Source organism: Dermochelys coriacea, chromosome 1 (genome assembly GCF_009764565.3).
Source record: "Dermochelys coriacea isolate rDerCor1 chromosome 1, rDerCor1.pri.v4, whole genome shotgun sequence".
Taxonomy (NCBI): Eukaryota; Metazoa; Chordata; order Testudines; family Dermochelyidae; genus Dermochelys; species Dermochelys coriacea.
Window position 1 is genome coordinate 117941856 of NC_050068.2, and position 15677 is coordinate 117957532.

Sequence of the window (15677 nt, forward strand, 5' to 3'; positions counted from 1 at the left end):
CTGCCAATTCTGCTCTCCCACTCTTGCTGCGCTATCGAGCTTCTCCATGTTGTCTGTCCTGGGCTCTCGCCTCCATGAAAGCTAAGAAGACAACCATTTCCTGCCTTTTTTCGGCTATCGTGTACTGAACAGCACCTATTCCACTGCCACTCTGCTCTCCTACGTTTCGCGCCCTTTTCCCACGATTACCCATGCAGGCGCCATAGCCATGGAGCCTGCTCAGATCTCCGCTGCAGTTTTGACCATTGTAAATACCTCGTGCATTATCCAGCAGTATGTGCAGTACCTGCAAAACCGGGCGAGGAAGTGATGACAGCGCGATTATGATAGTGATGAGGACATGGACACAGACATTCCTAGAAGCACGGCATGTGGCAATTGGGAGATCATGGCGACGTTGGGCCAGGTTCATGCCATGGAATGCCGATTCTGGGCCCAGGAAACAAGCACAGACTGAGGAGACTGCCTAGTGTTGCAGGTATGGGATGATTTCCAGTGGCTGTGAAACTTTCATATGCGTAGGGCCACTTTCATGGAACTTTGTGACTTGCTTTCCCCTGTTCTGAAGTGCAAAGACACTAAAATGAGAGCAGCCCTCATAGTTGAGAAGCGAGTGGCCATAGCCCTGTGGAAGCTTGCAACGCCCGACAGCTACCGGTCAGTTGGGAATCAATTTGGAGTGGGCAAATCTACTGTGGGGGCTGCTGTGATGCAAGTAGCCAATGCAATCATTGACCAGCTGCTATCAAGGGTAGTGACTTTGGGATATGTGCAGACCATTGTGGATGGCTTTAATGCGCTGGGGTTCTCTAACTGCGGTGGGGTGATAGACGGAACGCATATCCGGAACACCAGGGAGGCCAGTGCATAAACCACAAGGGGTACTTTTCCATGGTGCTGCAAGCACTGGTGGATCACAAGGGACGTTTCACCGACATCAATGTGGGATGGCCGGGAAAGGTGCATGACGCTCACATCTTCAGGACCTCTGGTCTCTTTGAACAGCTGCAGGAAGGGACTTATTTCCCAGACCAGAAAATTACTGTTGGGGATGTTGAAATGCCTATAGTTATCCTCGGGGACTCAGCCTACCCCTTAATGCCATGGCTCATGAAGCCATACATAGGCAGCCTGGACAGTAGTATGGAGCAGTTCAACTATAGGCTGAGCAAGTGCGGAATGGTGGTAGAATGTATTTTTGGACGTTTGAAAGCACGCTGGCACAGTTTACTGACTCAGTTAGATCTCAGCACCAATATTCCACTTGTAATTGCTGCTTGTTGTGTGCTCCACAATATCTGTGAGAGTAAGAGGGAGACGTTTATGGCGGGGTGGGAGGTTGAGGCAACTTGCCTGGCGTCCAATTTTGCACAGCCAGTCAACAGGGCAATTAGAAGAGTGCAGCAGGGCGCGCTGGGCATCAGAGAAGCTTTGAAAGCCAGTTTCATGACTGCCCAGGGTACGGTGTGACAGTTGTGTTTGTTTCTCTTGAAGTTACCTGCCCCCTATATATATGAAAGAAAATAAAGTCACAATTGTTTAAAAAACGTTCTTTATTATTTGTTGCACAACACATTGAGAGAAATCAGAAGGTAGACGGGGGAGGGGGATGGAGGAGGAGGGAAGGACAAGTCCAGAAATCAAATCAAAATTTCAGATATTCCAGCTTTCTGCTGCTTGTGCAATCCTCTGGGGTTGAGTTTGTGGGTCCCCGTAGCCGCCCCCCCCGGGTTCTTGGGCGTCTGGGTGAGGAGGCTATGGAACTTGGAGAGGAGGGAGGGTGGTTATACAGGGGCTGTAGCGGCAGTCTGTGGTCTTGCTGCCTTTCCCGCATTAGATCCACCATACAGCGAAGCATGTCAGTTTGCTCCCCCATGAGCTTGACCACAGCATCCTGCCTCCTCTCATTGTGTGCGTCCCTCCTCTCTTCGTGTTCATTTAACACTTTACGGGACTCTGCAATTGTTTGCCACCATGCATTCAGCTGGTCCCTATCAGTGCAAGAGGACTGCAAGAGCTTGGCAAATGTCGTCCCGAGTTCATTTTTTCTGCCTTCTAATCTGGACCAGCCTCTGGGACGGAGTAGATAGGGGCCACGTTGAAACATTTGCACCTGTGGTAGGAGAAAAAGGAAGGGTAGTATTTTAAAAGATATATTTTAGAGAACAAAGGGGACACTTTCTCAGTGAAACAGGCAATTCATAGTACACAGCATATGTTCTTTCTGTACAAGGTCACATTTTGCCTCTTATACTGAAGTGCCTGCCACTTTGGTGTGAGTAAGCCATCACACATGGCCAGGCAACAGAATTCAGCTTTCAGGCAGCCATGGTAAACCCTAGGGGAACGCAGGGTTCTGCTTCTTCCGCATTCATTTCAATGCTTTCAAAGTGCCAGGCCCCCTTTCCCATAGCAAGCAATGCCTGGTGGGTTTGCCATATAAAAGGAGGGCTTCCAGGCTCTCTGAGATGATCGCTTTAAACAACACGCCCCCCTCCCACCCCCACCCTCCCACATCGTGTGGCTACGATGAGGCTCTGAGCAGGGATGAGCCCTTTAAACTAAATGTAAACAGCCCAGGGCGGCTGGGTTTCCCCCCACCCCCACCGCATGGCTCTGATCAGGCTCTCACTCACCAGAAGTGCCTTCCCCAGGGTCATGGTCCGGGAGTCCGCATTGGGAGTGTGGGGGAGGCTATTGGGTTCCAGCGTTAAGAATAGTTCCTGGCTAGGGGGAAAAACAGATTCCCCACTTGTCGCCTGTTCACTGTCCTCCTCCTCTTCGTCCTCCAATAACTCATCCTCCTCGCTCCGTGCAACTCCCCCCTTACAGGTGTCCACGGACAGTGGTGGGGTAGTGGTGGTGTCACACCACATAACTGCATGCAGCTCAAGGTAAAAATGGCATGTGTGGGGCTGTGACCCAGAGTGCCCGTTCGCCTCCCTGGCTTTTTGGTACATTTGCCTGAGCTCCTTGATTTTTGAAAGACACTGCTCTGTGTCCCTGGAGTAGCCTCTTTATGTCATGGCTCTAGAGACGTTAGTATATGTATTTGCGTTTCTTTTTTTGGAACGTAGTTCTGCCATAACAGATTCATCTTCCCAACATGCGATAAGATCCAGTATCTCCTGTTCGGACTACGCTGGAGCTCGTCTGCGAATCCGGGATTGCATGATCTCTTGTGATGGTGGACTCTGCATGGTCGCCTGTGATGGTGGACTGTGCTGATGGTGACCAAACAGGAAATGAAATTCAAAAGTTTCCGGGGCTTTTACTGCCTACCTGGCTAGTGCATCAGAGTTGAGAGTGTTGTCCAGAGCTGTCACAAGGGAGCATTCTGGGATAGCTCCCGGAGGCCAATAAACGTCCAGTTGCGTCTACAGTACCTGTAACCTGGAACTGCGATCTCGATTTTAGCGCTACTCCACTTGCTGAGGTGCAGTACAGAAATCGGATTAAAGATCCCTTTAAATCGAAAAAACCAGTTTGGTCATGTGGACGGAATCAGTTTTATTTTGAATTAACTCGGCTAATTCTGAAATAACCGCGTACTGTAGACAAGGCCTAAGTGGTCTCGGTGCCACTAGATGGGACAGAACACCACACCCAGGAGGTGTATGGGTTACATCTACAAGAGGGAATTCTCCAGTGGTTAGATGTAATGTGTAATGTGATACTTCACGGCCCCTTTCTATCATAGGATTGGCAAGAAAGGGGCCAAATGCAACCAATAAGCTGGCCCCTGATTTTAAGAGTCTGATGGCTGACAAATGAATTTTGTTCTCATATGGTACATGCAGCATGAAGACAGAATTAACCTGATCATATTTGTTTAATGAAGTTTATTTTCTCTATAGAATTCAGACTTCATTTTTGTTATGTGAAAGACTCTTAAGGGGACTTTATCAAATCATTAAAATGTCCATATGTTCTTGTGTTTTTAGGTCCCTAGAGTCTGACTTGATTACCATGGTGACAAATATAACTAAGTCTTTTCCCTACCTTACTACGGTGTGTGTGCATACAATGAACTCTGGCTTGGAGTTCCACTGATGGTAGGTGATATAGTAATGGGTCTGCAGCCAGATCCACTGCTGTCCTTTGGTCAGAAACCGGTAACAACAAGACTTTCCCTTGCCAAACTGCATCACTGTTAGTAGAAAACGGACACTGCATATAACAAATTTTAAAATGTGAAAAATAACTTTTAAAAAGTTTTGTAAGAAATCTCTCTGAGATTTATGGTAAGAGCACATATCATGTATGTCACCAGGTATCCCTTTCTGAAATTTTAAATACGACAGTATGCTTATAAATAGCACAAATATGATGAATGCTAACTATGGCCATGTATTAAACTACAATTTATATATAACTCTTTCTGTGTTCTAAGTGCTGGTCACAAATTAGCCAAATAAGCACCTGGCATTGATTTCTAAGACTATAATACTGTATGAAAGGTCTGAGTTCCATAGCAGAGTAATAGAGCATGTGAATGCCGTAGAAGGTGGACTAAATCCTGTGCAGACTTACCCTATGCACATCCACTGGCTTCTATGACATAGTTAAAATAAGTGCAAAATTTGGTCTTAAGTCTATACACTGAGATAATATGAGACACAGGTGAAAATCATTTGAAACTGAATGGAATTCCCCAGCCAGTAAAGATTTCAGAGATGACCTGACTAAGGCCTGGCCTACACTACAGAGTTCGGTTGATGCAAGGCAGCTCTGTAAGTGTCTACCCTAAAATGTAGCTCCCACAGATGCAACTTGCCCACTACACCAACTTAATAACTCCACCTCTGTGAGAAGCATAGTGCTTAGGTCGATGTAGCTAGGTTGATGAATTCTCAGTGTAGACACTGCGTTCATTACATTGATTGTTGCTGGCTTTCAGAAGCTGTCTCACAATGTCCCACACTGGCAGTTAAATCAGTGTAGGTGCTCCTGGTGAGGGCACACACGGCCGACACAAGGAGCCTAGTATGGATACGCAAAAGCAATTTAATTACTGTGGTGATTGTACGTCGACATAACTGGGCCAAATTCACCCCTGCTTTAGTTTTATTAACATCAAGGGTCTCCCACTTCAATGCATTTAGCCTTATATTTTAATGTCAAAATCCCAAAACTAATTTTGACTGAAGGTGTTCACACTATACCGGGGTAATAAGACTGAGAATTACCATCAATGTTATAAGCAATATTTGAATAAGATTGCTTGATTTTTATATTTCTTCACTTTGCAAATGGTGTTTTTTTTAAATCCTAATAGAGTACATTTAAATAATCCCTGATTTTAAATATACATTGAACAACACCAGGGATAACTATCTGCAGAAGGTTTACAAAGTGTGACCTTCTCCAAGACTGAGTTTACTGGAATAACAGAATGTAGCTCAAATCCTGATTCCATCACTCATGCAATGAGTCTGCCTGACTGCTTGTCATTGGCACTACTTGTGTGAATAACAAAAGCAGGATTTGGCCTTCTAAGTACTAAAGAACACTCAGTCTGAAATGTGTCCACTAAAGTCAGTTCACAGGTTTATAACAGTGTGCCAAAGGTAAGAACCTGGGCCACCAAGTTTACACCTATCGTAACGGAAGCTGCATTTTACTGAGAACAAGCATGCCAATTAATTCATATGAGCTTACACTATGCAATACTTACAGTGTTCATGGCACCTTGCTAATAGTTCTAGGTCATCAATGTGGTAATAATCATAGCCAGAAGTTCCCAGCACTTCAAAAGGCAAGTATCCTATAATAGGCGGTGCTCTGCAAATGGGCACAGTACAAATTATTTCATCAAAACAATGAAACACACAGCAACTTTTTCTATGTTAAATAGGAAATTCAGAGTGTCAGTTGGGCCAAATTCTGCTCTCACTTACACATACTTAATTCCCACTGAAATAAATGGACCAAATCCTGACTTCTCTGCTTTTTGGGCAGGGAGCTCAGCTGTAGCTCAGCTTCCCGACTGGGTTCCACACCTGCAGAGTGGCACGGGCATCCTGAGATGGGAGGTCCCACTGGGCAGCAACCATGGCACTGCTCTATAGCAATTCCTTTCCCCTCAAAGCACTGCCTGGTGACTTCAGTCCCCATCCAACTGCCTTATATGGCAGTGGTGTCACCAAGGAATGGTGACAGGAATAATATGGTCTCACCCTGATGCCCCAGTTGTGGGGAGGCAGAGTCTCCTTGGTTGAGTTACACCCAGAGATAGCATAGGCTCTGAGCAACATCTCTCCCCATCCAGCAGCAGAGCTAGCTAGCAGCTCTTGAACAAAGTTGCCACCCAGCCAGAGAGGTCAGAGACCTGTAAGACAGAGATCTCCCTTGCAGGAAAAAGGTAACTGGGAACTGAGCGCCCCAGGAATGCCCAATATCCTCTCAAGAACTTGCTTTGAGGAGCACCTCCCCCTCCTGCCCCCCCTCCCCCCCGGCCCATTCTCAGGCCTTTCCCTGTTTCTCCCCTGGGGCAAGTAACTTCATTAGAACCACAACTGTTCAAGGCAACAGCAGCCTCTATGGTTCCTGCATGGCAAAGAGTACCCACTGAGACCGGAGGAATAGACAGGGAGATAACTTGCATAAGCTTCTTTTCATTGTGGGCCTCTGCAGGGCCTGAACATGGAGTGTCTGAGCAGCCAATTCACACCTCTAATCTTGCCAGCCCGACTGCCCCAAGACTGGTCAAACCAGCACAGAGCTGCCCTCCATGATCCTCAGCAACTGGCCCAAATGGAATTGCACACATGGCTGAATTTGGAAAGAAATATTTTCATGACACATTTTTCTAAAATGCACAGGTTATATACAAAAAAACCTCTATCCTCCTCCTGACTTTTCTGGATTTATTACCTCTGATTTCTGGATTAGCTAATTAGCCGTATAATAGTTAGAAATTGTTGTTATTAGAGCTCATAGCCTACGGACATTTTAATACAATAAGGATTGGCTAATCAAAATATTCTCAGGAAAAACAAAATTTTTAATACACAGTATTTGTGTAAAAAAGATTGATGAAAAAATAAATGCAGACAAAATTGTCCAGCTCCAGAATCAGTGAAATCAAACATCAGCTTTTGTAGCAATTTTAGTCGTAATAGTGCTGATAACCAGGCTCTTCAAACTATTTTGATGTGAAGCATAATATTATTTGACATATTATCTGGCTAATGAAAATAGCAGTAAACAGGTACAAACAAAACCAAGTATGTTTTTCTGCTCACAAACCTGTGATCCAGAAATAAAAATTTCCATTCCAGACTATGTCTTGAAGTGAATTCCTCTAAAGGTTCTTCAACTATGCACATTTCCTGCATTGGGAAGAAGATCTTTGTTAACTTTATCTCTCGGCTTCATCTGCTTCTTGTTAAATAGGAACACCCAGCAGGTATGAGGAATATAATCAAATAGAAAGTACAGATGTCAACTGGAAATGTTAACTAGAAATCTAATGTTAATACAAACTGAGACTAACATTATTGCATAGAGTAAGAAAAGAATACTCTACAATACATGCCAAGTTAATAATCATTATTATTTCTTACAGTATACAGGATGTTATGTTTTTAAAACACTCTACAGATATCAAGAGCACAACTGCTGCACTGTAAGAGCCCACAGTAGAGGACAGTGCACAACCCAGGCAGGAACTCAGAAGTAACTCTGCACTGCAATTAGAGACCCGCAGCTGGCTCATGCCAGCTGACTTGAGCTAAGGGGCTCAGCCTAAAGTTCTGTTTAATTGTAGTGTAGACATTCAGGCTCGGGCTGCAGCCCAAGCTCTGGGACCCTCCCACCTTGCATCCGAACATCTACACTGCAATTAAACAGCCCCGTAGCCCAATCCCCATGAGCCCGAGTCAGTTGGCATGGGCCAGCCACAGGTGCCTAACTGCAGTGCAGACACACCCTAAGAAGCATTGTGCTTTTAGCAGGTACTTTGGCTCCAGGAGCCCTTAGCTGCTGTGGCACCCTTGAATATGTGCTCTCTCCTCCTGCAGACGTTCAACACCACTGGCCTGTGTGATGGCACGTGATTATGGCCCACCTATGAAGGGACAGCACACCTCTGTGGCTCAATCTGAGGTACGTAGGTGGCCTCCTATATTACCACTATCTGAGCACTGTGCAATCCTTTAATATATTCATCCCCACAGCATCCCTGTGGGATAGGGAAGTACTATTATGCCCATTTTTCAGCTAAGGAACTGAAGGAAAAGAGAGAGTATATGACTTGTGCAAGGTGACACAGGAAGTCTGTGGCAGAACAGGGAACTGAATCTGGGTATCCTAAGTCCCACACCCACATGCTAACCACTAAACCATGCTACCTTGGGCGTCCTGAGTGCAAGGACTGAAACTCTCCCCAGCCTTTGTATAGGGGCATAAAGAGGTAGGTTCCTTTCACCTTGTTCTCATGTCCCACTCCTACATGCATTCAGGCCAGAGCCAGGAACAACCTGGCCCTAATTCATTAAGCCTCTCAATCCCCATAGGAGCAAGTGATAATAATAATTAGTAAACATATTATACTAGGTAGGATTGGGGCCTCTTTGTGAAAAAATAAAATCCATGACCCAGAGGGATGATGGCAATAATAATAATAATAATAATAATAACAATAATACTAGAGGGTTGCACACTTTGTTGCATCTCCAGGCAGATCTCACTGCATGCACTAGGGCCTCCTTGCATTCTTCCATTCAACCGCACAAGTTCCCTGTGTCTAGCCTCCCATCTCCTTCCTTGCAATCCACACACCCCATGCCAGGGTGGGAGATGTCTCCTATGTCTGTGTGCTCTCATTCTCCTCCTTTGTGCCCACTCCCATTGATCAGATGAGGCATTTAAACATTATCATGTTACAGACAAACAGAGAGAGAGAGTGCGAGGCATCGCTTTGCTCAGAAAATCAGAAAGGTAAGTATTTTAGAGTGGGAAATTGAGACACAGAGGTTAAATGACTTGTCCCTGGTCATAGCAAGTAAATTAAGGAGCAAAGATTTGTATTCAGCAGTTCCTGGCTCCCAGAGCCGTGTCCAGGTCACTTACAACACACAGCCGCTTATTGTCATAGGCAGTTTATGTTAATGCAACATTAATGTTGAGTTTTAACTAAACAAAGGAAAGGAAATTCAGAGTACTATTAGTAGGAATACTACTATTGAGGTTTATGAGAAGTATTCTTGCTTTTCCAGAGGAGACTGTACACTCAGGGCTGTGAATCTGTCAAGAATACCTTTAAAAATCCCTGTGCAGTATTGGAGTGAGGCTGAGTGACCAATGCTGTCAAAGGGGATTTGTCTCAGTTAGATTTCTTAACCTCAGAGGATAGGATAGCCAATGCAGTGGCTTACATTTGCCAACTAAATTACAGCAGGGGCAGGTGCTGGGCTGAATGCACTGTTCCCAAAAACTGAATTCCCTAGTGTCATGATGGGAGAAGAGTGGGAAGGGTCATTTTAATGCGCCTATCTAGCCAACTGAGGGCATGGTTTCAGCATCTCTACTCATTCCATCCCAGTGTTGGGAAAATACAGCTAAGGAATGCCACACTAGGCATCCTAACACCCAAGTGACATCCCCTGATTGCATTTCCCAGTATAAAGAAACAGATATATCCCCATTTCCAACACCATTTCCATCAACCCTGCAACAGACCAGTAAGCCTACTCACTGTATACATATTGGATTTTGATTCATGATTGTGAAGTCTCTGTATTCTGACCAACTCTGTTAGTAAAATTTGGAATTTTGCATGTATAGCAATTGAAAGAATATACAGTACCTCTAAAACTAATGTACTCCATTACATGCACTTACCTTTATAAACTGAGGTGTTGCCAGTCGAACAGTAGCAACAAAACAGACTTGTTTTCCTAGTGATGTTTTATAAGCCTGTGGAACAGCACCATCAAAGCAGTTACAAGTGGAATTAGGCACTGGGAAGGGAAAAAGCAAGATTAGCAGATTTGCCCTGACTGAATATTTTACAGATTTGAAAAGCACTAATAACAAATCTTACTCAGAAGAGTGTCTCAAAACCTTTTAAAGCTTATATGCATATATTTGAATCGAAATCAGTCATGTTAGGTAAGAAGACATGAGAGCTTAACTCAAAGTAAGAAGTATGTTTATAAAAGGTAAAGACAAACCTTCTAGTGGTATATACAACAGCTTTCTGGAAAGAAACCCTACACATCCAGTTGCTCCTTTTCACTGTTCACAAAAACAATATATATTTCAGTGATCTTATTGCATTACTTATAGGCAGCAGATGAAAGAAGTGTCTTAGAGGTTGAAGGGTGTTATTCAAGTCACTGGTGGCAAAACATTTAAACCAATATCACTGAGGTTTTCATGGAGTTAGCAAGCATATTTCTTCAGATACTAAAATGTATAACCCCAATTGCAGACATCTCATCCATTCTAACCCTCTCTCTCATCCCTGCCCATCCTCCCCAATCCCTCCCTGCATCTGTGGGGATTCTTCAGCCCACTCACTCCCCAACTCCTCCCCAGTCCACCCACACTCTCTCCCTCAGCCATAGGTCCCCCAGCATCCCGTTCAGTCCATCCCAAACTGTTTCCATCCCTGGGCCCTCTCCAGCCCACCCCCCACCCCCAGTTTACCCTAACCCTCCCCCTTAGCCATAGGCCTCCCAACATCACCTTCAATCCATTCCAGCCAGCCTCCCCAGCCCTGGGCCCTCCCCAGCTGCACCATCTACCCTAACCCCCTTGTCTTTACCAAACCCCCCACTCCCTCCCTGGATCCGTTGGGACCCTCAGCCCCCACTTCATCTTCAGTCTCTCCCAAGACTACCCACACCCTCTCCCTGAGCCCAAGGCCCCGAGCATTCCCTTCAATCCATCCCAACCTGCCCCCCATCGCTGGGCCCTCTCCAGCCTCCCTGTCCACCCTAATCCTCTCCTTTATCCTCCAATCCTCCCCAGTCCCTTCCTCCCAATAGCACTGAGGTTTGAAAATTATAATTATTTTAAGCAAAAGAAAAGCAGAATCTAGCAGGTTTTAGTATATAGTGCTAGTCTTCAAAGTTGGGGATCTTTTGAGAATTCCTGCCCCATTCTCTCTTGGCACAGTAGACTGGGAGAGGGGCTGAAAAGGAAGGGTTATAACCACAATTTTTTATGCTGGACTGATAACTGTGTCTTTCATGATTCCACAGGTCTCGTGTCATGTTCAGGGTCCATTGGTACCTGCATGCCCCTCAGGCCTTCATTTTCAGCAATGGTTTGCAAAGTTGTCATGTTGCCTCTAGCTAGCCTATGATCCCAATGTACGTTAGTGTCACAAAGGATGAACTCCTCCTCTTCAGAGCACTTGTAGTAAAGAAAATTACACCCCAAGTTATTCTTCTTGGAGATCACAATCCTGCTATCTCTGAAGACACATAGAGTTCAACCTGCGTAGCAACTGCAGGTGGGGGGATGCTACCACAGAGCTTTCTCTCCTCTATCTGTGATCCTGGACCCTATTTTCTCAAGTCTCTCACAATCTGGCTGTAGCAAGGAGGCATAGCCTCCCTTGGAGATTGACAGGGAAGGAAGGCCACACACACACACCTGATGGGCAGAAACAGAAAGGCCATGCTCGCCCTGCTAGAAGAAGTGGGGTGGAACAGAAACAGGAAGTACAAAAGGCAGGCCCTGCAGCTCCGCTGGGCTGGAGGGAGATAGATGCTTCCAACCTGCTGCTAGAGCAGGAGCTTGCAGAAGACCTCTGCTGTCCTGAGGATTCCCCAGAGCTGCCAGACATGCCTGATGCTGAGGAGCTGCTTGAACTGCCACTGGTGGTGTATCCTGGGGAGACAGAGGGTTATCCCAGGATCCAGGTACACCCTGAGGGGATGGTAGAAAGAAACCTAGGGACAACTTACTCTAGTCCAGCTGTGTTGCAGCCTGAATCCAGGTCACTGTGTTGTGGGTGGATTCCATGTTGACCCAGTGGTGGAACAATCTGCCACTCTTAGGACCCTGGGCTAGTTCTTGGTGGAATTGGGTGGGCCTGGGTCCCCCTATGCCCCTGCCACCTCACCCCTGGGATGGCAGCCTCCCCACCTTAGGCCAATGTTAGTCTATGGTCTGCCAGAGCTAGGACACTAGACCCTGTATTGCCCTGCCCTGCCCTGCCTGAGGGCTGAAGCCTTAGACTTCTGATCCTGGCCCTGCTGAAGGGCCTGGGCTCCTGGACTATATACCACTCTGTCCTGCCTGAGAGCCCCTTATACTGTTTGGGTGTGTTGCTCTGCTTGAGAGCTTGAGCCCTGATGACCAATAACTGCTAGGCCCAGGCCAGAGGGCCTGAGCTCTAGAGACATCTAATTTCTCCCCTTTTACAGATTACCATTCTAAATGTGTGATGGTGAGGAGATGTGGCCTTCCTCGGAAATTGACAGGGAAATTGGCCATGCATTCCTACACTGGCTCCTTTCTGTACCACACAACAGAGGCAAACATGCCCTTGGATGAAGAAAGGCTGCCTTTCAGCCAATTTGTTATATTAGTATATATGAGTAGTTCGCTAGCAGTTTTTATGTTGGGTTTCTGCTGTACTGGCTTTTTATAATGGACTTCTCTTCACTGGCTTATGTATTAAGTCAATTTATTACACCTGCTTTTTGAACTCAATGCAAGCTATTGTTAAGTCACAATATACCAATATATAGCTGATAAGAATAACAGTGAGAAACAGAAAAATAAGTAGTCTGTAGAGAATTCATGTGTGATTAATCATAGAATCATAGAATCATAGAATATCAGGGTTGGAAGGGACCCCAGAAGGTCATCTAGTCCAACCCCCTGCTCAAAGCAGGACCAAGTCCCAGTTAAATCATCCTAGCCAGGGCTTTGTCAAGCCTGACCTTAAAAACCTCTAAGGAAGGAGATTCTACCACCTCCCTAGGTAACGCATTCCAGTGTTTCACCACCCTCTTAGTGAAAAAGTTTTTCCTAATATCCAATCTAAACCTCCCCCATTGCAACTTCAGTTCACACCATTGTGGATCCATTTATGTACTGAGCCAAAAAGTACAAAGGAGAAGAAAAATTCCACATTTAAAAAAGTGGTGCAGATGTCAACATCTTATAATTAAAAAAAAATCTCTAGACATGAAACATCCTCTACCTGAGCCTTAAGGGCATAATTGTCTGGATTTATTAACATAAAAATTAAGGGAAATATTCTCCTTCCATAAGTAAGGCATGTATGTATTTGCTGTTCCTCTTAGGACTTCCTAAGAATTTGTATTCCAATTCTGCTGCTGCATTTGTATGCATATATGAGGGCTTCTGTGGGACTTAAATAAAAGAGGTGGAGGGAAATGGAAAAGGAGTATGAACTGCAGGAAAATAGGAGGAACCTGCATAAGCAGCAATTTGCATTGCTCTACATGGGCTTTATCATGCCACTGAGAATTTTGCAGCACTCTGTGAATCTCAGAAGGGAGTTCTGTTTAAAAATCAATGGCATGATACACACCCATATTAAGGGTACTGTAAAAAGTTACTTCCAGGCATACTTCTCAATACCATGAGCAGTCACATGTGAAGTCAACAGGACCATTCCTAGCAGTAACCTTAATTCTAATAGTTAAATGTATGCAGGATGGATCCTAAGAGGCCAAAAGGGCCTAAGCAAAGTCTCCTAAACACAGGTGTGATTAAATTAAATAAGCGAGCTTATTAACTTGTGGGAAGCACCTGCTCATTGGGGAACACATGACAGCAAACCTGGTTGGGCTGAGGAATACTACTGGTATTTTCACTGGAGCATTTTAGGTTATTTGGTATGAACAAACTTAAATCAGAGAGACTTCTATGCTTGTACAAAAAGGCAAAACACAGTCCTAAATTTTACATTTACAAAATATAATACTGCATTATATTCCCAAGAGGAAAATGTAATCCAGAAAGGATAAGAATTGCTACAGTAAACTTATCTGTCAAATTTGGGATTTTGCTATTGAAAGAGCAGAGCTACTGTTGACGGAGTTTAAAAATCAGGAGCAGGAATAGAAGTTACTTTTTTTTTTTAAATACAAGCCCTAAAATCCATGGATAAAAATATTTATACCTTTGGGGACAGAGATCACTGCATGTGAAATGAATGGAATATATTTATGAAACAAAAAGGCTCCATTGTCTAGTTGAGAATGACACATCATCCAACTGGTCTACCCACACTTTTTATTTTAATTTAGAATGTTTCAGACCATTTGTTTCTTATACAACTGCAACCCTCTACTTTATGCTGTTTATATTTTGAGTGTGTGTGATTTATTCTTTATTGTTTATCTTAACACAGATGATAAACATAACAGAAACAGCAAAGAGAAGAGAGAAATCTAACCTGGAGTAGAGAGTCAATTATTGGGATTTTACAACAAGATAAAGCCAAACATCTTCATTATTAAGGGCAAAAAGTAATATAACAAAGACAATCTTTAACTGGTTAAAGACATTTGTAACAATGGTCATGTTGTTGTTCAGCCCCAGTTTGGGGTTCCATGTAAAGTAAAATCATAAACTAATCCACAGAGTTATCCCCTTTCAGAAAAAAATAAGAAATGGAAGAGAAAGAGAGAGCGTAGAGAGCGAGAAAATGATCAAGCAAATGCCTGAAAGGTTAATAAAAGAGGGCAGGAGAGGAATGATAGAAAGGGGGGAAGGGAACTGAAGAGGCGATGACAGGAAAGATGGGAGGGGACCAGGAAGCACTGTGCACAAAAATAGGGTCATCCATTTGGCAATTTAATTAAATGATTATTCCAATACTTCCAAAAAAATGATCATATCCATTTCTACTAAAAAATGTTATTTGTTCCATTGCTGCCAAGCTCACCAAATGAAGGTACCATTCTTCAATGGTTCCAAGTTTGGCGTACTTGGAACTTTCATTGTTGTATAATTAGGCACGTAACTACAATCAGAGCTCTCCAACCAAAGTTTTTTTTAAGGATTTCCATTTCCAAGACAGATTGGTTAGACCTAGGATGGCATGGTCAGCCTGCAGTTCCATCTTGATAGAGAGAAAGAAATTGGCCCAAATAAATAATTTACCTCTGTCCACAAAAGATGGATTGCAGGGCAACGTGCGGTATAAACTAGTGCTGCTGCATTGCAGTGCCAGAATTTGTCACAGGTGACTGCTCTGGATCTGAAAAGTGTATATAGAGTGCAGTACATCCTCCAAATAATTTTCTGATGGATTAATCTTAACTCCAAGGGAGCAGTGATGTATATTGGAACAAATCTGAGTCCACTGAATATTGGTAAGGGAGATTGAAAGTCCTTGTTCCTATTTCCTTCTAACATTGTCACTACTGATTGTCACTGTGCCTGACGGATAGGAATACGCTCTGGCCACTGACGTAGGTCGGCAGTATAACAGTTTCAGAAAGCCCCAAGACTAAGGGGTCCAGTGTTGCAAGGGCATCTGACCCAAATTGGAGTTGCAGAGCATGTCTAAGTTCCAGGTATTGCAATTTCTTCTTTGGGCCCAGTTGGAATTTCTCCCTAAGGCGAGGAAAGGGCATAAAGGAATAATTTTCAGTTATGTGGTTTATGCTCACGATCCTTTTTTAAACCCAGTTAAGCCACAGAACAGGACTATGGGCAATTAAAATTTTTGA

General features: G+C 44.3%; 1 protein-coding gene across 1 annotated transcript in view; it reads right to left on the minus strand.

Annotated features, from left to right (window-relative positions):
* The window catches only part of NPAS2 (neuronal PAS domain protein 2), a 180022-nt gene that overhangs the window by 35471 nt on the left and 128874 nt on the right, over window positions 1–15677 (minus strand). Inside the window, 4 exon segments of the mRNA XM_038387626.2 lie at window positions 4003–4150; window positions 5678–5784; window positions 7252–7334; window positions 9847–9965. Coding sequence (XP_038243554.1) covers window positions 4003–4150; window positions 5678–5784; window positions 7252–7334; window positions 9847–9965 — 457 coding nt within the window.